This window comes from Haliotis asinina, chromosome 15, assembly GCF_037392515.1.
Source record: "Haliotis asinina isolate JCU_RB_2024 chromosome 15, JCU_Hal_asi_v2, whole genome shotgun sequence".
In the NCBI taxonomy this organism is placed as follows: Eukaryota; Metazoa; Mollusca; class Gastropoda; order Lepetellida; family Haliotidae; genus Haliotis; species Haliotis asinina.
Genome location: NC_090294.1, coordinates 19,015,376 through 19,040,173, shown reverse-complemented (window position 1 = coordinate 19,040,173; position 24,798 = coordinate 19,015,376). Strand labels below are relative to the sequence as shown.

At 39.8% G+C, this 24,798-nt stretch overlaps 2 protein-coding genes across 2 annotated transcripts in view; one reads left to right on the top strand and one right to left on the bottom strand.

Annotated features, from left to right (window-relative positions):
* LOC137264861 (serine-rich adhesin for platelets-like) overlaps window positions 1–9,816 on the bottom strand; it is a 28,457-nt gene extending 18,641 nt beyond the window's left edge. The window contains exons 1-4 of the mRNA XM_067800205.1: window positions 9,639–9,816; window positions 3,457–3,579; window positions 2,872–2,952; window positions 2,273–2,382 (exon numbers count right to left, since the gene is read on the bottom strand). Of these exons, the coding sequence (XP_067656306.1) occupies window positions 2,273–2,382; window positions 2,872–2,952; window positions 3,457–3,579; window positions 9,639–9,816 (492 nt within the window). The remainder of the gene's footprint in view (window positions 1–2,272; window positions 2,383–2,871; window positions 2,953–3,456; window positions 3,580–9,638) is intronic.
* A 7,293-nt stretch (window positions 9,817–17,109) lies between these two features.
* Window positions 17,110–22,885, top strand: LOC137266204 (cytochrome P450 2U1-like). The gene is made up of 4 exons (XM_067801706.1): window positions 17,110–17,446; window positions 18,854–19,378; window positions 20,500–20,940; window positions 22,707–22,885. The coding sequence occupies exons 1-4, from the start codon at window positions 17,110–17,112 to the stop codon at window positions 22,883–22,885; spliced, it is 1,482 nt and encodes a 493-aa protein (XP_067657807.1).
* The last annotated feature ends 1,913 nt before the right edge of the window (window positions 22,886–24,798 follow it).

Here is a 24,798-nt window from a genome sequence, read left to right as displayed (position 1 = left end):
TGTGATGAAAGTTCGTACTTGCATAAAATGAAAATTATCATATTAGTAGTCAACGTACGGTGTGATGAAAGTTCGTACTTGCATAAAATGAAAATTATCATATTAGTAGTCAACGTACGGTGTGATGAAAGTTCGTACTTGCATAAAATGAAAATTGCGTTCCACTAACGGGTTTTTAAGCGTATCATTTTTTATGCTTCCTGTCGTTATGCAAATGTATCTGCTCAAAAGATTTGCGAACAAAATCCCAAACAGTCAGCTGTTACATCTGACCTTGAAAGATATCTGACATTTGAGAGATAACACCAATCTTGCCACCCTCATCAAGCAGTGTGGGTAGATATTTCGGAATGTCCCTCTCACATAATATCGTTTTAATATATTTTGATGTTTCATTAATAAACGGAAAAAGAGCTTTCAGTGACCATGAAACTTGACATTCAATCATTATTATGGACAAAGCAAGAAACATTTCGACAAACTATGACAGGAACGAGGTGGTCACGGTAATGACTTTTAGCTGGGTTTTTAAAACACACTTCAAACCCAGTGCGAACGAAAGATATCCTTCTTACAATACAAATGGATCAAATGCTTTACATAACGTTGAAACGAGGTCAAGGTCACATAAACGAGGTCTGCACACACCTCAAGACTTCTTGGCATAAAACTTGAAACAAAAAATGCAGAAATTCTGGGATAACTCGTTTATGACAACACCTGTACGGAGGGTCCTGACACTCAGTGTCTTTTTCTCAGTGGACAATATCATCCTATCTGTACTGTTCACTGTTATGTCAAAGAGGTTTTTCCTCTATGTTGCGATATTACAACTGCGTCACTGATGTCGCAAACCAGATAACAGACACCACGGACATAACAGAGACAGGGAAGTGTTATGTCCACCCATAAATTTCTCCTCTGTGCTGCGCCATCATGTTTGCGGCATCAGTGACGTCCTCATAATGACCTCACGTCCACGTGGGACCAAAAATGTATAACGAATTAAATACCGAAGGACATGTAACATCTGTCTCATACTTGGCATGTTCGCCATCAATATCGATTACGGGTCGAAGCAGGAAATACACAATACTCATATTGCAATTAAATGTCCACATTAAGGACGTTCTCAAACAAGAAAGGGACCTTACCAATAGAAAATGAGATGTTATTTTGGTAAGGTTCCTGGAATGTAGGAGTTGCGATTCAAGCATAAGACAAAATGTTATGGATGTCAACTTCTTTATTGTATATACAACGTTTCTGGGCTATTCCTTGCCCCTTCATAACTGATAAGCGGTGAAGAAGTTGGCATCCATAGCATTTTGTCATATAATATTCTGGTGTTATTAAAACAAGACGTAACTGTTGTAACAGTCATTCACCGCAAGTGAAACCAATTGTCTGGAATGCATTTTAGAAGGGTACATAATTTAGGAATGCGTGTTTTTCAGTATACAATTATAAAGACGTTTCAGTTTAGACCCTTTCACATTCGCCTTGCTTGACAGGACCTTGACAGGTATCAGGACCTTTACCGACATATTGTATCTCCAAAACCCGATATAAAGAATGAGTTAGTAGGGTTTTCACCGCTTGTGGCAGCTTTCAGGTTATATCACGGTCCGTTTAAAATGGGAGGGGGGCCCAAAGTAATGCAGAAATAACAGGTTTATCTGTGAAACCGAGCTTAGGTGAAACCCACAAGTACTGTTGTGATACCGGTGTTGACAAGCGACACAACATTAACAGGTCAAACGGGGATTCGAACCCACAATTATAGACGTCCGGTCTGCACAAGAACGTAACTGTGTACAACACAATGCAGTGGCTTAGTTCACCTCATATTCTACAGGCAAATGGTTGTAGGACGTATTCTCCGCCCTGTTTAATTCTGAATACATGCATTCAAGTCAAACATTTGATGACGTGTTTGACGTGATACGCAAAAGGTCAGTTTGAAGGCTGATATGACTGATATTGCCAACTGTGCCGTTATAGAACGTCCACCAGGTCTGTTATTAATTACTACTTACTATGCACATTAATACTAGAAAAAGAGAGAATGCGGGGTACCCTAGAGGTCAAAGCGTTTGCTCGGCACACCGAACACCTGGATTCGGTTCTCCACATAGGTACAATGTGTGAAGCCCATTTCTGGTGTCTCCCCGCTGCGAGATTCCTGGAATACTGCTAAAAGCGGCGTAAAATCATCCTCAATCATTGAAAAGACAATATTGAGAGCATGAACACCTGCTTCACGACTTACCTCCTGTTCAACAGCCACCGCCAACTCTCTGTACGGCCGACTGTCTGACACGGACAGGGTGTAGTCCCATTCCAGATTGGAGATCTTAACACTGCCGAGGAAATCCGGCACTGAAAATCATGCAGTTGTAGTATGTTATTTCCTGTATTTTTCACTGCATTTCCTTCAAGATCCGTGATGATTCCGACATGATTTAAGCAAATGGGACATGAAAGAAATCTGGAGTAAGAGTTATCGCCCTTTACTTGTGAATTTACATCCTGCTCATCAACAACTGCGCATACTACTTTCCAAGTTGTTTTCAGACTTCTTATGAATTAATATATGGTTCCAAATTAGGTACTATGAGAAACTGCTTTATAGGGTAAGTGTCTGTCTGTGCATGTGTATATCGAGGTTATCGAGTTATGCATGCAATCTTATCTCAATTTGATCTATATGAAAAGGAGGATTATTGCTGACAGTGTCAAAACTGTTTAGATTTTAGAGAACAATAAAGATGTACAATTTATCATCAGATGCAGTGACGACGACGACCAGGATGATGATGATGATGTTGTTGTTGATGATATAGTAATGTTAATAATGAGAATATGTACCTGTATTTCCAAGTTTAGTCTCAGCTCTAGGAACAGGTTGCTTAGATACGCCCTCGTCATCTGTCCATAGTATGTCTACCACTGAAACACAAATTTCCGCACATGAATGCTTCTTGATATAATCTAACAATAACAACTGTCATAATGAGTTGTGTCTCGCTATGTTCACAAAACGAAGTACATGCCAGATGATGTTATTTTCCAGTTGTACAGATGTTGTACTTCCATCTATTCGTAGTTAACGTTGATTCTCGAATAAGTCTCCATGCCAATCACGACCAGTCTCTGGCACTGCTGTTTTTCGTATTGCAATCTGAATGTTTTATGTGCTCGTCCAGTGTTAAACATTTTTGAGCACAGAAAATGTGTTACGCCAATGCATTTTTTAGGGTATTTTCAAGAAATGTGAAAAAAAGTTTCAAAACCATGAAACATCAAACAATAAATAATAACAACAGTCACAAAGCATGTTTCTCGTTTTTAGGTTTATGCTGACAAAATGGTAGGTTAATTATGAGTAAATTAGATAACGTGAGTGACAAACAAGTCCGTTGATGTTTATATCACTTCTGTTACCACGGATACCTGTGAAATGTATCATGATTCCAAGAAATACCCCAACAGTCAGAAGGGACAACAAAATGGCGGCCGTGCCGACACAACACCGGGAATGTCTGGAACGGAAGGTCCTAGTTTCTGTTGTAGACACTGCGAAATATAAACAATAATGAATAACTTATAAGTTTCACCGAGATATAAGTGTTTAGCATTGCATACTGTGTTCCACAGGTGATATCTCCTAAGAGACATCGTATGATCTCACGAAAGCGATATAACCTGTGGACGACAGATTTTGTTCAGTGTCCTGACAGTGTTATGGCGTCATGAACTTGATGACGTCACAATTCTATGACATCGCTGCACTGTAAGTCTAGTGGTAGTACAATGTTGAGAGAGGTATATTTTCCATTGAAAATCAATGAAGAATGGTTTTGGATGATGAATAGGACCTCACCCTCGTGTCTACTGATATCATTGGCAAGCCTAGAATATTTGTAACTTTATCAACCCGTGTTGAAATAATTGATATCAGTACACACTTGGGTGAGAGTCTCCGTATGTCTGATGGAAGACATTGATCCAGACCTCTTATTAACACCATGGACAATGATTATCTACCCTGATGAGATATAAAACTGCACACTCTACTTTTAAGATGCAGTGTTTGGATGTAAAAATTCAGCCACGATGGTTTTCAGCTCTAAAACGTATACAGATAACATCATTTTAACTGACAAGCAAAACTGGTGATTTCATGAAGATGGACGCGCCCATTTACCTAATTCAGTTACAGGAGGATATTTCAAGACGGAAGTCAAGTACTGAACCCCGAGCAATCATCTGAACAGGAACGATTGTAAGTAATGTACAACGTGCAATCTCCAATTTTTGTAAAAGTGCTGAGATTCAAGCACTTTCTGCTTTTATACCATAGTAAAGTTTTTGGATGTTTACTGTTTATGCGTAAGAGATTTTCACTGATCTACGTCGGGTGAATATTAGAAGCTCCAGGTATGCTGGAATTAAAGGATTTGTTATGACCTGTACTGAAAAACGAAAAATATAACATTTCATTTGATTCAGCTCATAAAGACGACCTGCTGAATATGGATAATTTTACGATGAAGGTAAATACACATTTCAACCAAAATTGTGCATATGAGCGAAAGTCTGACGCAAGTTTTCCAGTTTAACACTGTTAGAAGATATTGTTGACGTTAGTAGTAGTAGCAGTAGAAGTAGCAATAGCAGCAGCAACAACAGTAGTAGTAGTAATAATAACAGCAGCAGCAGCAACAGCAGTAGTAGTAGTAACAGCAGCAGCAGCAGCAACAGTAGTAGTAGTAATAAGCAGGAGCAGCAACAACAGTAGTAGTAGTAGTAACAGCAGCAGCAGCAACAGTAGTAGTAGTAGTAGTAACAGCAGCAGCAACAACAACAGTAGTAGTAGTAACAGCAGCAGCAGCAACAGTAGTAGTAGTAACAGCAGCAGCAACAGTAGTAGTAGTAGTAACAGCAGCAGCAGCAGCATCAGTTGTAGTAGTAGTAGTAGTATTAGTAGTAGTAGTAGTAACAGCAGCAGCAGCAGCAGCAACAGCAGCATTAGTAGTAGTAACAGCAGCAGCAGTGATAATGATAATTTAATCCTACGTTTTAAAGCGCCGTTGAGAGATGTGGCCCTAAAGTCAGCTGTTAGAACCGGATCCGTTTATTTTCCCGTAAAACATTTTTTGACCATTCAGAATACAGTCATTTGGGAATTCTATTTACAGACTCCTAAGAACAAATAAAACATTGAATTCTCTAATGTCTTCCAAATATTGATAAAAGTAATAGTCACACCGCACCGTTTGTTTAACGCGGCACTCAGCAACATTCCGACTATCTGGCAGTCTTCTGGGAATAATCGAGTCTGAACCAGACAATCCAGTGCAACAGCATCAGCGTCTGTCTACGCAACTGGGATATATGATGACATGTGTCGCCTCCAATGACACATGGGTTGCTAAGGTGAATTAATTCTAACCAGATCTTTACGGGTTGATCGAATATCGGACGTTACTCTGTCTAGTGTCCGCATTAAGACGCAAAACAAGGAATGGCCGAATCTGTGTCTGCATGTAATATGTCTGGGGGTGTGGTTAAAAATAAAAATAAAAATTAAATTTAAAAAAAAAACAAACAGGAAAAGCTGGGAAAACATGCACGCACGTGCACACACATGAAAATATATCACTAAGCAGGTGCAGTAATCCTGAATCATATTTTCATGGGTCAAGTGCGTCCATTAGTCCCTCAAAGCTCCTTACACTGGTTATTAACCCGCTAGTTCACTTGACTATGGATCATTATAAAATGCAGACCTTGAGGTTATATGACGCGGTTTTAAAAACATATTTTATTGCACACGGGACATTCACACAAGTGCACGTTATTCTATGCCCCGAATTCATTGGCCATTCTGAACGTAGACGTGAAAACAAATATAACTTAAGTAGGTCTTCATAAAACAATTACTGTGTAATTATTCATTAACAATAACGTGATTTAGCATGGTTGATACCTGATTCGTGATTAGTTTCAACAGATGTTCAGCATTTCTCCGTTATACAGTCTCAAAATCTAATTTCGCAAAATTGTTATAGAAAGGCGAGAACCTGCTAGATAATCACTCAGATTACCCATTCTCTTCCCAGAATTTTAATCTCTGACGAGCGAACACTACATCCACTAAGCTACCCCTTCTTATCCAAGAATCGCCAGGAGTTTTAATCTCTACCGATCGAACACTCCAACCACTAGGCTACACCTTCTTATCCCAGAGTTGCCCAAAATTTTAATCTGTCACCAAGAGGCTTTCACAAACATGGTGCATGTAAATGTGTCGCTTGTTTAAGGGGCGTACATTTACTAGCTTATAGTACATAAATAATGCCCTCTGTACGAGAGAAACCAGTCGTGGATATAATGAGCAACGTTCCGAGCAGTGGGGTGACAACTAAGCTCCTAAAATATCATTTCTGATACCTGAATACTCAATACTCGCCTAAAAATGACCTGAAAAAATGTTGGGAGTGTCGTTTCATACCTGCAGTGTTGAAAACAGTAATGAAAACCATACACTCTAAACTCGATATCAAAATATGTGTAGTGTTTTGAAAATCAAAATGATTTACATATATGGTTACTCTGATAACAAATGAGGTCAAAGGTTCTGCGTGGTAAAAGCAGTGTAAAGCACAATCATACAGTTTTGGACAATCATCGTTGAACAGATCAGAAGCGGTCCTCACATGCGGCACTTAACGGAGATTTTACTACCGCTTTCTTAGATATTTCCTCTCTTGGTCGGATACACAAAAGGAATATTTAAGGGTTAATACCTTTGTAGGGTGAGTGAGTGAGTTAGTGAGTGCGGTTTTACGCCAATGTTCCAACAATACCAAGGCGGTGGACCCCAGAAATGTGTCTCACACATTGTCCCCATGGAGTCAACCACTGTCCCTTTACTTTTGTATGGGTTCTATCCAATTAATGCTTGACAACACAATATTTCAAATACATTTCTCATAAAATCTCTCTCGACTTCATTTAAAGTCATCTAAGTTTAAATTTGTAGTACACAAATATGTGCTACTTTCCATAGAGACAGTGACTGAATGTTCCCTGGTATCACAACTCAATACATTATCGAGTATGGTCCCGCCAAACCAGTGACCAATAACATGAGCAAAGAGTTGTCACAATCTGCAATACGGTCACGGTGACAGGCAACTAATCTTGCTAGAGACTGTGGCCATACAGTTCATTTTAGTCGTTTCTTACAATAGGCGCTATTGTGGCCGAGTCTGAATATTTCTGTGTTTAATGTGGGAACACAACCCGGAGCGATGTACGTCTGATATGTTAACATTTTGATGGAACTCACGAGACCAAATTTGGTGCTAAAAAACCAAGAGACATAAATTTTCAAAGCTCTCTTAACGCAAAGACAGTCGTAAGTGTCATACATTGACATAACCTTACGACTATGTTAGCGCTATGAGAGCTTCGCAAACCTAGACCCAGTATTCCAACCCCCTCGATCAGGGGTTTCTGACACGCGCCGGCGGTGAGGTAACCTACGGGTTAAAGCGTTCACTCGTCACGCCGAGGACCTCATATGGGTACAATGCGTGAAGCCCATTTCTGGGGTCTCCCGCCGTGACATTGCTGGAATATTGTTAAAACCGGCGTAAAACTAAACTCACTCACTGACTCTGCAAAGGAGGCATTCCTCCCCAGTGTATTTCGCCGTGGCCGCCCTTATGCCGAGATAGCAACAACTAGACGTTAACTCACAATGTCATTCAAACTTTTTGACAATCCTAAAAATGTTCCTTATCTGTATGTGAGTCACGAGAACAGTGGACCGAAAAAAAGCCCTTTCGCACCTCGTCATTTGGAGAAAAGCGTCTCAACAGAAGATGCTCAAACTGACGTCAAGTCACGTAATATGAAATCCATTTTTAAAAAATCCACCTTGTTGCAAAGACATTTTTCTCCCGTGTAACAAATTTCTAAAATAAACTGTGTCCCTGTTGAAATAAACATACAGTAATTATCCCCTAAAACAGTTAGTTCTATGAAACAAAATAAAAACTATATGAGTAACGTTTAGGATCTCTACAGTTCAAGGTGATAAGGACTCGTCTATTGACTCTCATTTATTGAGAGGTGAGGTGGGGTACAATGTTTGGCGGGGTCGGAATAGGGAGATTGGTCCTAACACCCTATCCATCCTGCCTCCTGCGTGTAATATTCTTTCTTTACCCATCTCCCTATAATAAATGAGTCCCATAAACCTTTTAATATTCTATATCTATATTTATTTCTATTTGAAGAAATAATATTGCCAGTTTTCATACATATACTCTGAGAGGCATATAGTCATTAACGTATATGCATTAAACCGTCATATACCACATGATTCCCTTACACAAAACGGATAATGTCTGTGCAAACTTCGGTCTGTGCAAGGGGGGCTCATCCTAAGATTGTATAAAACATATTTTTGTAAAGTAGTTTGGGGATCCAAGGTCTTAAGTGCTCTCTACGTGTCCGGCTCTCAGTTCTAAAAAGAACGGAACGGCATCCTACACATGTTTGACCCAAGTATAGCATCTATAAATACTCAACTGAGTTGATGTCGACTGAAGTGACAGCCTCACTAAAACGAAATAAAATGTCTGTGGCCAATCTTCCCCCAAAACGATCTACATCTTTTCAAAATAGGGTTGCAGGGGCGTTTTGGATTCACGAGTAAGTATACATACATACATACATACATACATACATACATACATACATACATACATACATACATACATACGTACATACCGATATAATATCGATCGTTTACATGAACGACGTAAGCTAAAGGGGATTTTACAAACTAATATTCAAAGCATTTCCATCATGAGGCACCGTAATAATTTGAGATTTGTCTTTTAAATCTGCTGTCAGTATTTATATAAAACTAAATATATTTAATACACACTTTGCAATGCACTTAAACTTTCTTTAATTAGCTACAGATCCTTCAGGATCTTAATCGTCATCGGGTGATATAAGGGAACTATAAACTTTTACTTTAAAATAAATCATTTGTTACTATCAAATTGAAAAATGATTCATAATATATTAGGAAAGTTGTCAGATGTCAGTTAATAAACATTCAGCAATAATTCAGGTATATTACTTCGATCTAAAAGAATCGAACCTGGACCAAGCAATTCAGTGATTGGTATCGTATGAAACATATGCACAGTTGTTTCAGAAGACTTGTCATGCATATTTCATACATTGGTTTGAAAAGCAATTGTCTTAATAAGCCAGAAATTATTAAGTAGTCACTGCTGATGAGAAGCCGAAATATTATCGAAATTACGGCCAAAACCTGCATGAGCTCCCTGAACAAAAGACAGGCGCTTTTACATCGACATTGTAGTTCATTCTTTGTATTTTTTTATAATCTGTGTATAAAATTGACAATGAATATACAAAAGACTTTAAATGTTTTATTCTATATATCGCTCGTAATCATGGGATGATGTAATGTAAGTGTATTTTATTGTGAAACTATTGTGCAATATTCACTGTTTGATGCGAAAATGAAACCAATCTGTCTAACCCTCATTCCCGGGCGTTATAAACGATATACTTACACGAGTATCTGTATCTTGAACATGGCAGGGGTACACTTGGGTGTCGGGGCCCAGGTGGGGCCGGGGTTGAGGTGTTGCCGCACCCAGGGAACCCATTTTCGGTCAGGTGAGCTATTTCTGATAGTTCCAGGTTTGCTTGTGTGTCTGAGGATGAGTGGGTAAATTCTTCTCTGGTCATCCTGAACACTGGACACTGGTCACGCTGACAGCCCGGACATCTTAACGGAGGGTAATATATGTGTGCAGTTTCGCGCTATTCGTGTAAATGTTGGCCCCACGCACAGTTAGTGATTGTGTTTGATTGTGTCCATCGACTTTGATCACACGTCAGGATTCTACCAAGATGTTGAGAAGTCCTTGGCTAGGGCATCTGAAATAACAATGTCATCATCATAATACATATTTTTCTGTACAAGTTGTGATTTTTCAATATTACTATTACATATTTCACATTTTAATTTTTGTTTCTATTTTTATATTTATTTATATTCTATATGGGCAATAAGTTGTCTTACTGGTTAAAGCTTTCGTTAATCACGCCAAAGACTCACATGTTGTGTGAACGGCAGCGTCAAGAATGGACTGTTACTAGAAGCACCGTAAAATAACATTCAAAAACATTATTTATAAATTAATGTATTTTGCATTCCTCGCGAGAGTCGTCCCGAGATGTCAGCGCGGTCATCGGGTGGTCAGTAGCGCCTCAGAGCATGGATTATATGACCTCCATATCCATCTTGATAGCGGAGAGCTCCTTTTCCAAACTGCTGAATGCTTATTCTTACCATCAGCTATGTCAATCTGTTACCTCTGACCGAGATTGATCGGCGTTTTGAGTCTACATGCGGCCAACAACATAGACTGACGTACAGACCCTGAAGCAAATGTATCCAAGAAAGCCTTCGCAAGTCTAGAAAAGTGGCAAATGAAGAAAGTCTCAGGGCTCCATTTCATTATGTTGTTATTTTTTTACTATGAACTTTTTTTTCAGTAAAATTGTTTATTTCAGAGACAAGTTGTTCTACCAACAACCTCGCTCACTCATCTTATGATCGAAATATCCCTACGTATACGCTAATTTGCATTTTCGATAATCTCCAGGGTATATGTTCCGCTAAATCTCACTAGTACTAGGGCAGATGTATACACTGGAGGCTATCGAGAATATACGCTTTGTAACCTCAATGATTTGTTCTCACTCGACAGCACGTGTTTGCTGACATGCATATTCCTGGGACGATTCCCATTCTACAGGGTTGCTTCCCATAGTCGTATCAGGATTCGTCAATCCTATACGCTTGATTACACGAATCGGTCCGAAGCTTCATATATCAGCAATGAAACTGAGCTTGGGGTTCTCACAAAGTGGAAGACATCTACAGACTGTCACGTCTCTATTTTAAGACTTTCCCATAGAATTAAACGACTAAACAACGTGTACAGTTTGCGTTGAACCTTACTCACTAACTCACCTGGTGCGTAAAATGGCTCCCGTGGGAGTATAGCAGCATCCGTCAATCGAAATCCAAGACCTTTAGCACTTTAAGAAATGCTCTAGTCAAATCAGTAAATGTTCAAAATAAATCACCCCTTAATCCACTCAACGTGGTTCAGTTGACGTTTAAGCCGTGAAATTCTTTTAAAGCATGCCACGGGCTAAAGAACCATACAGTCGTTATTAATAGATCTCCCACCTTGTCGCTAAATGTACATGGCGCTAAAATAATTCCCTAGCACTGTACTGACAAAAAGCGTAAGATGTAATGAGCGAGTGAGTTGGGTTTTACGCCGCCGTTATCAATATTCCAGAAATATCACGACGTGGGACAGCAAATATGGGCTTTACACATTCTACCCATGCGAGAATCACACCCGGATCTTCAGCCTGACAAGCGAACTCTTTAACCACCGGGCTACCTCGCTACCCATACGAGACGTCAAACCAATAAATTGATTGCATACATTTTTAAAGGTTTTACTGAATAGTATGAACATAAATGATGTTTGAAAACTGCAGTGCAAATGTTAATAAAACAGTGAACATGATTCTAACAGTAAAATTGCAGCTCTTACCGTTACATAACACTGTCTCTCTCATTCCTTTACTACGTGTGGCTCAAGGTGTTCCCGAAGGTTTCAAAACAAAAGGATTTGGTGACGGCGCTGCACCTATTCAGATTATTTTGTGAATCTGACATGTTTCTCCGACGTGCATGCATCATAATTCCTTGTATTAATGCCGATATGACGACACCAGCAGTAAGATTCGGCGCCACGAAGTGACAGCGTGACCCTAAATGACCTTCGTTAGAATGTAATACTAATATTTTTCTTAGTAGACTATTATTTGCGCCAATAAAATCAACATAAATTAGATTCATATGACAGGTTATATTTTCCATCTCCTTTTGAACTGTTATATTTTGAAACGACATTTAAACCGAAGCGTTTAGTTACATGCGTGCATGATGAGCATCTAAAGAAACAGGCAAACACGATCAAATAATTAACTGATACCCTTCTATATTTTTTGTCAAATTTTAAATTGTACAAGTTTGGAAACTACCTTTCTTCTTGGACACTAATTTATTTGGCTATAAAATTAGAAATAGAGAGTCCTAAATTTTGTTGCGATGGAATTGTAATAATATAATATTCAGAAAAAGTAGAGGATATTGGATTTACAACATTGATAAAATGCAAATGATGAAGATCCCCCACTTTTTTGAATGGTAATGGAAATGTTTCATCTGTACGGATATATATTACTTTTTCTCGCATGTGTTAGCAGAGGCTAGTGACTTGCTCGCATAATGGAATGTCCCCCACTTTTTTTGAATGGTATACTTTAGTATATAAACACAGTTCCTACCTTAAAACGATGGTTATTAAATCCGTATATATCAGTTCTGGGAGACACTTCAAATCCACGACCATGGAAAAGTGGAGGCCATATGAAGCGGTTCACACGAACCATATAACTTGGGATTGTTTTGAAGTGCTAACTCTAGTGTCAAACCGCCATACTCAACTTGAGGACCATTTTGGGATACCGAAAATTCACTTTGTCTTTACGACACTTCTTCGATAATTTCAGAGTCTGCAATGACCGTTTCTGGAAATTAACATTCTAAAAATATTTTTGAAGTTTGTTAAGAAGAGACTTTTTAAAAAAAATATTCATTTTGCCAAGACGATGAAGTGACTTTGAAAACTTCAACAATATTGACAACCTTAACAAGGCCTCAGTGTTGTCTTCTCGCACTCGTCACCTTGGCTAATTTCAAATTCGGCACGTGAAACAAACGCAAGATACGAGCGTTCTTGAGTCTCAAGTGAATAACACTGCTTAGTGCACGTTCGTACGAGCCCGTGCTCTACAAATTAAACTTTAAAGTTCAGAGGTTTATTTTTCGATTTGAGGAAAACATGAATTTCCTATTTGTTTACGGAAACTTCACCGACGCAAGTCAACAGCTCCGTGTACCCAGATAGCACAAGAGATTTTGTCAGGCACTCGAATGGTCAGTTCACGGGTCATCTAAAATCACTGGACAGATATCATGTAAGCTAGATGCGGGATAAGGCGGGAAACTTTAAGATGGAAATTAGTAAATTTTCTTTAAAGGGCGCTGGCACTGTGGGAAAGTTGCATTTTTGCAGGTGTTAATAACTTCCAAAACAGTAACGGTGGCTAAAAATATTTTCGTGACAAGGAACATTAGAAGTTAATGATCGTCAGAATGGTGATAGTCAAGATACTCTGGACATATTCTGTATTCTACGACAAAATAGTTATACGAACTGACCTGTGTACTCGTACACAGTTGTGAACTGAATTCAACCGAAATATTACAAACATTATCACAGCGTTACTAGTAACCAGTTGCGGTGGAGTAGCTAAGCGTTCACCCGTTACGCCGACGACCCGGGTTCGATTCCCACATGGATACAATGAGGGAACCCCATTTCTTGGTCCCTTTCATGATATTGCTGGAATACTGTTAAAGGTGGTGTAAAATCTCACTCACTCACTACTATTAGCCGAAATCCTGCCGTTGCAAGGTCAAAAATGCATCTGTGATATTCATATCTATTTATGTATTCAGCCATCAGAAACAATGGTGTAAAGGCTTTTACTAGTCTAACTCCCAGTCTTTAAAAATATATAATTTTGAGAGAAACAAACAACGCCATTTAAATTTAACGAGGGCCCCGCTGAGGTGGAAGATTTAGATCATAAGTCTGAGGAAATCAAGTGTATGGTTTAGACTAACGTTTTGCCCCAAGAGGCGACAAATGTATTGAAGTTCATCTGACGACGGTGCTTGTCTAGCTTGTTCATAACACGTTATATTTGAAAGAAAATGATTCAAAATTAATATCCCAAAGCAATTTGAACGCGACGTTCTTGTGATTTCGACGATTGCTTTGCTAGCGCTATATCGGGGAGGTACGTGCGCGACCGGAGTGCACAGTTTCATCGGTAGGGCGGATGCCCTTCGTGGGACGTTTTATTGACAATTGAAATCCGGAAGTTAAGTTATGTAAAGTGCAAATATACATCAGTATTATTTACCCTAGATCGTTAATACCACTTCAGATGCAAAGTCAATTGCCCGAATAACAAAAATAGCGAGCGAAATTCAACGAGATTAGTAGTCTGCTTGTGACAGGTTAAGTGTAAAACAGGAAGACACGTGATCAAAACACTCTCTCGCAGTGCGGAGGAAAAAGTATGGATCACCGTTGAAAACACATACAAAATACCCGGATGTAGCAAGCAGCTACAATTTCGCCGATACGATGTCATCGACGCTATTTTTGTAGGAAACACGTGTTATTTTTGTGTGAAATAGACGAATATGTCTTTATCACGCAATGTCAGCAAAACCAAAACTTTATACTTTATCAAAACTTAAAACTTAAAACTTTATTAAAGATTAAAATTACGTTTTTGTCGAAAACCCCGAACACCGGGATATATGATGCAGTTTTCTGACGACCCGCGAAGGTCCCGGGGTAGAATAGGCCTTCAGCAACCCATGCTTGCCATAAAAGGGCGACTATGCTTGTCGTAAGAGGTGACTAACGGGATCGGGTGGTCAGGCTTGCTGACTTGGTTGACACATGTCATCGGTTCCCAATTGCGCAGATCGATGCTCATGTTGTTGATCATTGGATTGTCTGGTCCAGACTCGATTATTTACAGACCGCCGCCATATAGCTGGAATATTGCTGAGTGCGGCGTAAATATAAACTCACTCACTCACTCACTCAGTTTTCTGACTGGGGCGTATATGGAGATCATGCTGGTTGTTGTGTTACGTCATTCACATCAATATTTCAGCTACATCACCAAAAACTTGGAGTCAATGCCTCGGTATGAAATGATTGAGTGGGTGTTGTTTTAAGCCACCTTTAATAACCCCTGCATTAAGCTTGTCAAGAAGTTTATAAAGCACTTGCAGTGTGCCGCGTTCCGTAAGTTTCAGACACAATAAACCTTCGTGGCCTCGGCTTTGGACTTAGTAAGTTTATTTTTTCGAACTATTAAAGCTTATTTCATGTCTTCTCGTTAATTTCCAGGCTCTTGGAGTGGTTTATGACTGAAGTAAGTCTATTAGCCATTTCCCAGACGATGAAGCTTACGCTTTTCATGTTTGCAGCCAACTCTGAGTCAATAACGTCAGAGACTTACTGGGAGACAGGTTGGGGGTCTCAAGATGCTGACTAATGAGATTTTATCAATTAAGATATAACCAAGTCAAAGTGATTTGACAATAAAGAGATCACAAACCGTAAGTATATTTTCAAACACTTAATAATAAGATTAATGGAAGTTACATAGTTTCTGAAATGATCACATTTTACAGAAAAAAACACCCATATACATATATTTAAAACCTAGACTTGCCACATTTCCTAGACGTGCTTTGCTATGTTAAATATATTTGCTTCAGGTTCTGTATGGAAGACTCACTTGGTCATATTGAGTTCACAGTATAGAGAACAAAGTTCATATTTGCTCACGCACGGGTCACAGGTGTTAGTAGGTTATCTCCTGTTTGAAACAGTACTTAGGGTTGCATAAGGTTATACATATAGTCTGGTTCATAATTATTGAGAATTTTTCTTCTTACTTTGAGCTGTCCTAACACCTCAACTGATTCACTGATACTTAAAACTAAGTAATGGTATAAGGGAGGTAACTCATCTTGGCCTACTGAGTATAGTACAATTAGAGTTACCTCCCCTGAATTTGTAGCAGACGTCATTTTCCTCAGCACTGTCAACAATGTCTGCTGAAGATAAAAGAAGGTTGATTTTTGAGTTGTGTAATCAAGGAATTGATGATGTAAATACATTGGCAGAGAGGACAGGAACTCCTCTTTCTACTGTGTATGGGATTAGGAAGAATTTTAAAGAGGGAAAGGATTTTGGGCACCAGAAAGGAGCAGGGAGACCCAGAAAATTGGACTTCTCAGATCGCGTCCGGCTGGGAATTTTAGCGTCTAAAAAGCAAAGGGCAAGCATCTCCAACATCAGGTATGAAATGATAGAAAGGGGATTAACAGTTGTATCAAAATCTACAGTTAGAAGAAATTTGATTGATCTTGGATGGGAGAAAAAGACTGGAATTCCTTCTCCTCTCATGAAACAAGAACATAAAGACAGGCGTGTTGAGTGGTGTTTGGCACATGAAAACTTTGACTGGGAAAATGTGATTTTTACTGATGAAAGCTCAATATGGGTATATCCCAATAATGTGAAAATATGGACAAAGTCTGCGCCAGCACCGTTGTATCGACGACCTAAATACAGCCCAAAGTTTCATGTATGGGGAGGGATATCCTTATTAGGAACGACCCCGCTGTGTGTGTTTGAGGGAAATCTGACAAGTCAACGCTACACTAACATATTAGATAATTGTCTCCTTCCAAGTGCACGTGTTTTATGGAAATGACTGGATTTTGCAGCAAGATAATGATCCTAAACCGCAAAACATGCCAAGCAGTGGTTTCAGGAGAAAAATGTGACTGCATTACCATTTCCTGCATATAGTCCTGACTTAAATCCCATTGAGAACATTTGGGGGATGATGAAGGAATGTGTGAATCAAAAGGGGTTGACAAAAATTGAAGACATGAAGAGAGAAGTGGTCCGATACTGGGACAGCATAACACACGAGACACTAACCTCTCTGATAGGAAGTATGCCTACCCGTCCTAGACTGTGCCGTGAAGCTCAAGGAGACTTGATAAAATATTAAATTGTTACCTACACAACATGAAAAGGTCAGTTCACTTTCACAATACATTCAATTTTATCTGATTTGTTCTCGTTTAATAATATGAAATGCTCTAGCTATTCTCAATAATTTTGAACCATACTGTAGTTACGGTCATTGCCCGACCTTTGCATCTTTGTTTTGGAGACATACGGTGCGGGAAAGGGACAGAAGCAGAAAATGGTGGATATATTCGCCTTCAGTCCTACAAGCGCGTTGTTGTGTGTGGTCGTGCTAGTTTTGTTATGGCTGCTAACGCGGCGACCCCCAGGGCTCCCTCCCGGTCCCCTTCTCTTCCCGTTTGTGGGGAATGCCCTCTCCATGGACTCCGATCCCCGGGTCACGTATAAGAAACTCAGGCAACGCTATGGTGACATCTTCAGTGTTTATATGTTTAACAAACCAATCATCGTCCTCAACGGCTACAGCACTCTGAGAGACGCCATTGTCAAGAACGCCGACGTTTTTTCTGACAGGCCACACTCAACGTTCAATGACTTTATTTTAAAAGGGAAAGGTAGGAGTCTTAGTTTCCTAAATATTATCATTATTATTATTCGATAATATCCAGCGCAGCTCAGCTGCTAAATGCACCTTGTTTTCCTTCGATCATCGGATGTCAATCGTAACGTCATATGGCATTTTGAAACTCCTTGGGGACTCCTTCAGCCACTTAGACACACCGAGTTAATGTGGCTTTCCCATCTATAAAAGGTATTCATTCGTAGCTATGACTGCGCACTAAAACCGGTTTACAGGCATTTACCGGTTCAGACACGAAATCGATACGTATTGCGATACCCTGATCGAAAATCGGTTTTTCGATATGCATTCGGAAAATTTCGTAACACTCGGAAATCTTCGGCTATTTCCGTATTTCACACCGGAAATCAAGTTAAGTTCGGTTTGAACTTGCGTTCCTAATGTTTGTTCAAGCGTTTCGCAATTTTTGGGATCTGGATGTTATAAATATTTGCTCATAAGTGACCAGTGATCTCTCATATGTCATGACCAGGTCAAGTTGCTGTCTACAATCCCGGTGCTTTTTTGACATGATTAAAAGTTTATATTAAAGAGAAAAGTGATTTTGTTGCTTTATAAATCAAGCATTAACTAGGTTTTAAGTATTTTTTTGTGTGTGTGAAACGAAATATTCTTGCAATATATTGCAATACGTATCGCAATATATTCTTTCGAATCGCAGTATATCGCAATATGAAAATTCTCTGCAATACCCACCTCTGTTTACAGCTGGTGGACTGGGATAGTCAAAGCATTTTGTCCAGGTTTACTGGACGTTGTTGTACCCGCAACTAAAAGTTGACATATTCATGTGGCCACCACATGGTCATTCCCCAACGAATTCTTCTAAGAGCACAGGGTTATGTACTGTACACTGGGGGTTGTGACAACATTGAAAGTGTCTACACACAAAGTTGACTCTTAGGTTTTTACACCCGGTCACAAGTGGGCTTGATCCACTTATTTGTTAACTTGAACATGGACATCTTGTACATTTGTCAGTGAGACCTCTGGTTGCAATCGGTTATACACTGCAGTCAAAAGCCACTGCTCAGAAGTTACAGAAGGACCTACGCAAATGCTTGTAATTTGATTCGAGTTGATAAAATCTTAAAATGATGAATAATTAAGGATATACTACCACTACTAATAATTCGAGACAACTGTATGTTCCAAGCATCGAAGTTAGACACAACCGTGTTTCGTTATTGGGGATTACTTGAAGACTTTCCCTGAACTGTTTCCCCACCAAGAAATGGCAAGCGAAATACTGAATGCTGTCACCAGAACAGTCCGTGTTGAAAGTAGACTGGTGAAGACTTTTTACACGATGATTCTGCAAATGCTTACCTTTGTGCTTGTAGTTTCAGTGCTAACTCATTCTTTTCCTCTTCACTCACAGGTTTGACCGGGACCTCTGGAGCACTCTGGCGCGAACAAAGACGCTTCACCCTCAACACACTCAGGGAGTTTGGGGCGGGCAGGAACATCATGGAGGGCAAAATACACGAAGAGGTTATGAACTTTGTCGAGGCTTTGGAGGCAGAACAAGGACAAGTGTTTGACATCAAACGCCTGGTGCATAACGCAGTATGCAATGTCATCTGTTCCACCATGTTCAGCAAGCGATTTGAATATACTGATCCGGTATTCATGCAAGCTTTGAAAGCTATGGATGAATATATTGCAAACTTGGGTTCTTCCGGTCTGTTGAATGTGCTGCCTATTGTGCGCTTTCTGCCAGGGGATCTATTCAAATTTAAGGCGACTGTACAGAGCAGCCAGACCTTCGTTTCGCTTCTCGTAGAGCCTATGATAAAGGATCATTTGCAGACTCACGATGAGGATATAGTGGACGACTTTATCCACGCCTACATCAAGGAAATGCGACTTCGGAAAGAAAAGGAAGACGAAACCACCTTAGACTGTAAGCATTAAGTGAAAGAATCTTGATTTTTTTTGTTCTGTCGAAATTTAGTATCAGGGCCCCGTTCCTAAGGGCGACCGTAGCGCTACGAAAGTCGTAAGTCTATGTTAAAGTATGGGAGTTACGATCACCTTAGCGCTACGAAAGTCGTAAGTCTATGTTACAATATGAGAGTTACGATCGCCTTAGCGCTACGAAAGTCGTAAGTCCATGTTACAATATGAGAGTTACGATCACCTTAGCGCTACGAAAGTCGTAAGTCTATGTTACAATATGAGAGTTACGATCACCTTAGCGCTACGATCGCTTTGAGGAACAGGGCCAAGAGTTTCACAGCTCTCTTAGTGCTAAGATAGTCGTAAGTTAATGTTAATGTATGGCACTAACGACTATCTTAGCGTTAAGAGAACTTCGGAAATCTAGGCCCTGGGCCCTGATAATTGACAGTCTATAGACAAACGTGTGTGTTCCTGTTGCCTTGTTATGGAACAAGAAACATTCTCTTGATTGTTGTTCCTTTGTTAACAATAACTAAAGAGGCCAGTGCAAGTAGCAAAGGCACTGCAAGTCCCCATGGTCGCTATATGGTGATCTACCTTCAGCGATCAATAGCCCATTTTTACATTCTATTGTCCAAATTAGTTTTCTACTTTTAAAAATGATGCTACTCTTTTTGTGATACTCTAGTTATTTTACGGTCCATCGATGACTGGTTACTACTTGTATTATTTGTGTATGTCCAACATTTCTCGCCACTTTATTGCTGAAATATTGCCGAGGTGGCGCTAAATTCTGACTCTCTCACTCACTAAAGAGGATAATTGCTGACTTGTGTTCAATCAGTTCGGGTATGAAAAATACGCATTTCAGCAACTCCATAAACATATCAAACATCTCATGCCATCCAAATCGGCTAATCCTATTAGAAGGCTACATTATTTTAAATGTGACATTTGCGACGTCAGTAAGTTTAGTTTTACGCCGCTTTTAGCAATATTCCAGCCCGTGGGACACCAGCAGCTTGACATGTTGTACCCAGGTCTTCCGGGTGACCCGCGAACGCCACCGCTCTCTCACGTCAAAGAATGAGATCTAACATTGTGGTTGATGTTCTGTTTCAGTGGAGAACTTGGTCATGGTTGTTGGAGACCTATTCGCAGCCGGAACAGAGACCACTGCCACTATAATACGCTGGACACTGGTCCATTTACTACATAACCCGGATGTACAGGAAAAGTGTTTTCAGGAGATCAAAGGAAACATTGGCCAGAGTAGACTGCCCTCTATGAAGGACAAGGTCAGCGTGCCCTACGTGGAGGCAACCATTATGGAGGTGTTGAGGCTATCGGATATCGCACCTTCATCGCTCCCTCACACCGTTCCCTACGGTGTCCAGTTCAGGGGATACACGTTCCCAAAAGGTGTCCCAGTCATTGTGATGCTCGATTCAGTACTACAAGACCCGGATGTGTGGGGTGACCCAGACAACTTCCGACCGGACCGTTTCCTTGACGATACTGGCAAGATTGTAAAGAAAGAGGAATTCATTCCGTTCTCTCTGGGTGAGTATAGCCCCCCAAATGTTCTTGTTGTTTGTTTTCCTTTGGTTTGTGTCTAAAACAGAAACATTTCGTCGTTTCTTATACATTTTCGAATAAATAAATATAGTTTAACTAGTAAAATACCCTCTATTTACTGGAAATGAGTTCCAAATAGAAATAATCGTTCCGGTATATTAACGACACATTTTGGAATTAGAAACCATTGTGTTACCTGAGATTCCAACAAGAATAAGCAAGAGACGAACTTGTCATATTGGCCAGCTGCTAGGTCATTGTACAATTTGTTTAATTCAATTAAACGCGAATGTTTACAAGATAAGTTTTAAAAGCCCGAAGGCACGAAAGAGAGTTAGAAAAAAGAGTATTGCTTCTATTCAGATGTTTATAATATATTTAAGAACTGTGAATATGGCGTTATCTTCTCCTGGAAAAGTGGAGCTCATTTCTGGCGATCCCCGCCTTGATATTGCTCGAATAATACGTAGGACTTAACTCACTCACTCTCCTGTAGATATGGAGCTGTAATTCGGTATTCAAATGATACTGTTCTCGATCCAATGACAATGGCACAGGCCACTGCGGCGCCACCACCACTGCCCCAAGTAGTAGTATGGAGATGTAGTTTCAGTTGCTCCTCCATCTGGTGAGCAACCACACGCTCTTAAACATCGTGTTATTCACAATAAAGAAGTTGACATCCATAAATCTTGCTTTTCTTGTACGTTCCACTTCTAAAAGCACTTCGAAGATTTGTTATAATCTAGTTGTCCCACTGTCCTTCGTTGACTGGATTTTAACATTTGATTTCAGTTACTGTAAATCTATAATTTCATTTTGTCACGATATGGCTGAAATGTTGCCGATGTGACTTAGAACACACTACTGATTCATATACCTCCTCTCCATCCTCTTTCGTACACCAGGCTGTCCCAGTCTTTGCGCTTTTCCCTCGTATCAAATAGTGACCTGTGTCAACATTTTAAAGATATTTTGTTAAAAAACGTTTCTATTTTTAGGATATAAATTCTGCAAAACACCCATAGAGTTGATCTGATGCTTTGACAATGATCAGCGTTTCATTGAGTATTATGAGGATTGGAGTTCTGTGGTTTTTTGCTGGATCTCATGATATATCTCCGTGTGTTTAACTCCTTTTTGAATGGTCGCCAACGTATTCATGATTTTGTGGATTTTGACTGCTGTAACTGGGTAGGGTATGATTCATACTTAGCTCACCGCTTTGCATTGGACCTTACACATATTTTCCATAACACTTTTTGACAGGTATAATCTGTTCCGGCGGATGATCGAATCTGGTTACCGTAATTTCCACTGAAATTATACATATAACACCCACCAAAGTTTAGACTCAGTTAATGCACTTACTTTATTATATATATGTGGTTACGAAGATGAATTTCTCCTCTACTTAGAGGAAACCAGCTGCACACCTTGTTCAGATGAACTGCACAAGGATCATGCATCACGTTTCTGAAGAGCATGGGCAAGTGTCGTGCTGCGTTTTGTTAAGAATTCAACAATTTGTTGTGAGTTTCATCATTTATAGAACTCGTGACAACATCTTTTCAACGGTACAAATTTGTTTAGCAATACATGAACTCATGTGTAAACAGCATTGGATATTTTGCAAAGTCTAGTTCAAAACACTTGACTGACGTAAGTGGCCACATTTACGCTAAAATATTTGATGGTTAGCATTTTTTTTACATGTATGGGTTGAAGCTAGCAGGTTTGAAATGTTTCAGGTCGAAGGGCGTGTCTGGGCGAGTCGATGGCCCGGATGGAGCTGTTCCTCTTCCTGACGACCATGATCCAGAGGTTCAAGTTTGCCCCCATGGATGGTCAAATGCCTTCCATGGATGCAATCATAGGCATAACATATTCCCCAAGACCTTTCCTCGTGAAAGCCATTCCAAGGATTTAATCATTTAGTTAGTGATGGTACGGTGAATGAAGAAGGGTTAGACGAAATCGGAGGTGAAAAAAGAGGAGAAGAGAAAGACCTCTTCCTTTTCTCGTTGCTAACCATAAAATAGACTGGCGAGAAAAAGAAAGTACACAGGTGTAATTGTACCTGCAATACTAAATTTGTGTTCTAACCATTTAAAATTATTGATAACACTGATTGTTTAGAACGCAATCATCATGTTTAATTTGCCAAAATGCAACCAAAAACATTTGTACATGTTTTGCAAAAACGTTTGCAAAATTGTTATTATCGTCCCATGCATATGCACAAATACTTCGCATACAGAGGGCAGGAAACCCGTTTGTCGTGAGGACTGAACAATCACACGGGCCACATGAATATCACAAATGTGTGTTTCCAACAGCCATAGTGCAAGGACATTCAGTTGCACAAGACAAATCATAATTCAGCTGTTTAACCGTGTCAATATGACAGGCCAGACATGATCTACCCAGAAACTAGTGGACGTCCCAAAGTCATAACACCCCAAGAGGATCGTTGTCTGGGGGTTATTCACTTACGCAAGCGGATGTTGGTGTTGACGTCATCAGCAGCCACATCACTGGGTCATTGCGTGAGCCGAATCAGTGACAAGACAACTTCCTGCTGCAGGCATATGGGCGTGCCGACCGTTGCGTGGTATGGCCATGACCTTCCAGCATCGTAGGAACCGTCTGCAGTGGTCATCACTACGTCGCTCTTTATTGGTACAATGTCGTTTTGCTGATAAAATACTTTTATGACAGTGTGATTCAACATGCATTTTCCATTTCACCTAAAGTTTTGCTATTTTTATCTTACTGGAAGAAACACAACCTATGTACTTTCTTTAGGTCGTCAGTTTACATAGGCATAACCAATTTTTGTATTATGAAATAATCAATTTCTAATGATCTCACCACACTGAAATAAACATAACGGAAAGACAGTTGAATTAAAGATCATATATGTCAGGTGATGCTTCAGTTTGTATGGATCTGAGCCCAATGTTACAATCATATATACCAATGTGTGTCCAGATTGTAGGTATTATCTTATGGCTTTGAATACCATTCTCTTCCCACTTACTTAGATGTTGTACGAACACTGTTCTACTACGGCCCTTTCTTGGTGCGACTGTTCAGAATTAGTGATTGGTTGCAGTCAGATTTAGTTGTGCTATAAGCGACGTTTTTTTTTTTCAAAAGTGATCATTCGCAAGGCCTCGGGAATTTCCGTATGCTTCGAAAAAAAACTGGCGCCTCTTCCCCTTCGCGATACGCAAACATTTCTTCTGCACATACCTCAGTCGTGTAATGGCGGATTAATAGCGTCTCCATTGCCTCTCTTTGACAACAGACAAGCTAGTCATTAAATGTCTTGTGTGTTACATCAAGTCCCCGGCAGAAAAGGGATATTTGTGGCCCTATACGTGCTTGCATTAGTCAAGTTGGATCTAAGTCGATGTGAAGCGTGTTCTGATTAGATAGAAGGAAGAGAGATATTTCGTGTTGCGATATTTTGCCAGTAGGGGATTTTACGAGAACCGGGAAATATGGCCGTGACAGAACATATGTTCGTAGGAAGATATGACAAGTAACCTCTGTGGGAAGAGAATACTGAATACAAACGATGGCACATTTGCTTCTGCTGCATTTTGAAGCATGTGCCAGGATATAATTTATGTTCCATGTAATTCGATGGGAGAAGAAATAAATGCTATAATATTTCTGATGTATACGTTTCAGGGTCATAGGAACCCGATATCGCACTGTAGGTTAAACATAACCCACAGATCTACACACTCGTCACATATATTAATAGAGTACTCTATTAATATGTGTGAGGTGCGTGTAGATCTATATATGGTCTATGTTTAACCTACAGTG

What these genes read in the sequence shown, in the direction of transcription:
- LOC137266204 (XM_067801706.1), top strand. Translation starts at nt 17,110, where the DNA reads ATGGTGGATATATTCGCCTTCAGTCCTACAAGCGCGTTGTTGTGTGTG. An exon ending in CTTTATTTTAAAAGGGAAAG is followed by an intron (nt 17,447 to 18,853) that starts GTAGGAGTCTTA and finishes CTTCACTCACAG; the next exon opens with GTTTGACCGGGACCTCTGGA. An exon ending in ATTCATTCCGTTCTCTCTGG is followed by an intron (nt 20,941 to 22,706) that starts GTGAGTATAGCC and finishes GAAATGTTTCAG; the next exon opens with GTCGAAGGGCGTGTCTGGGC.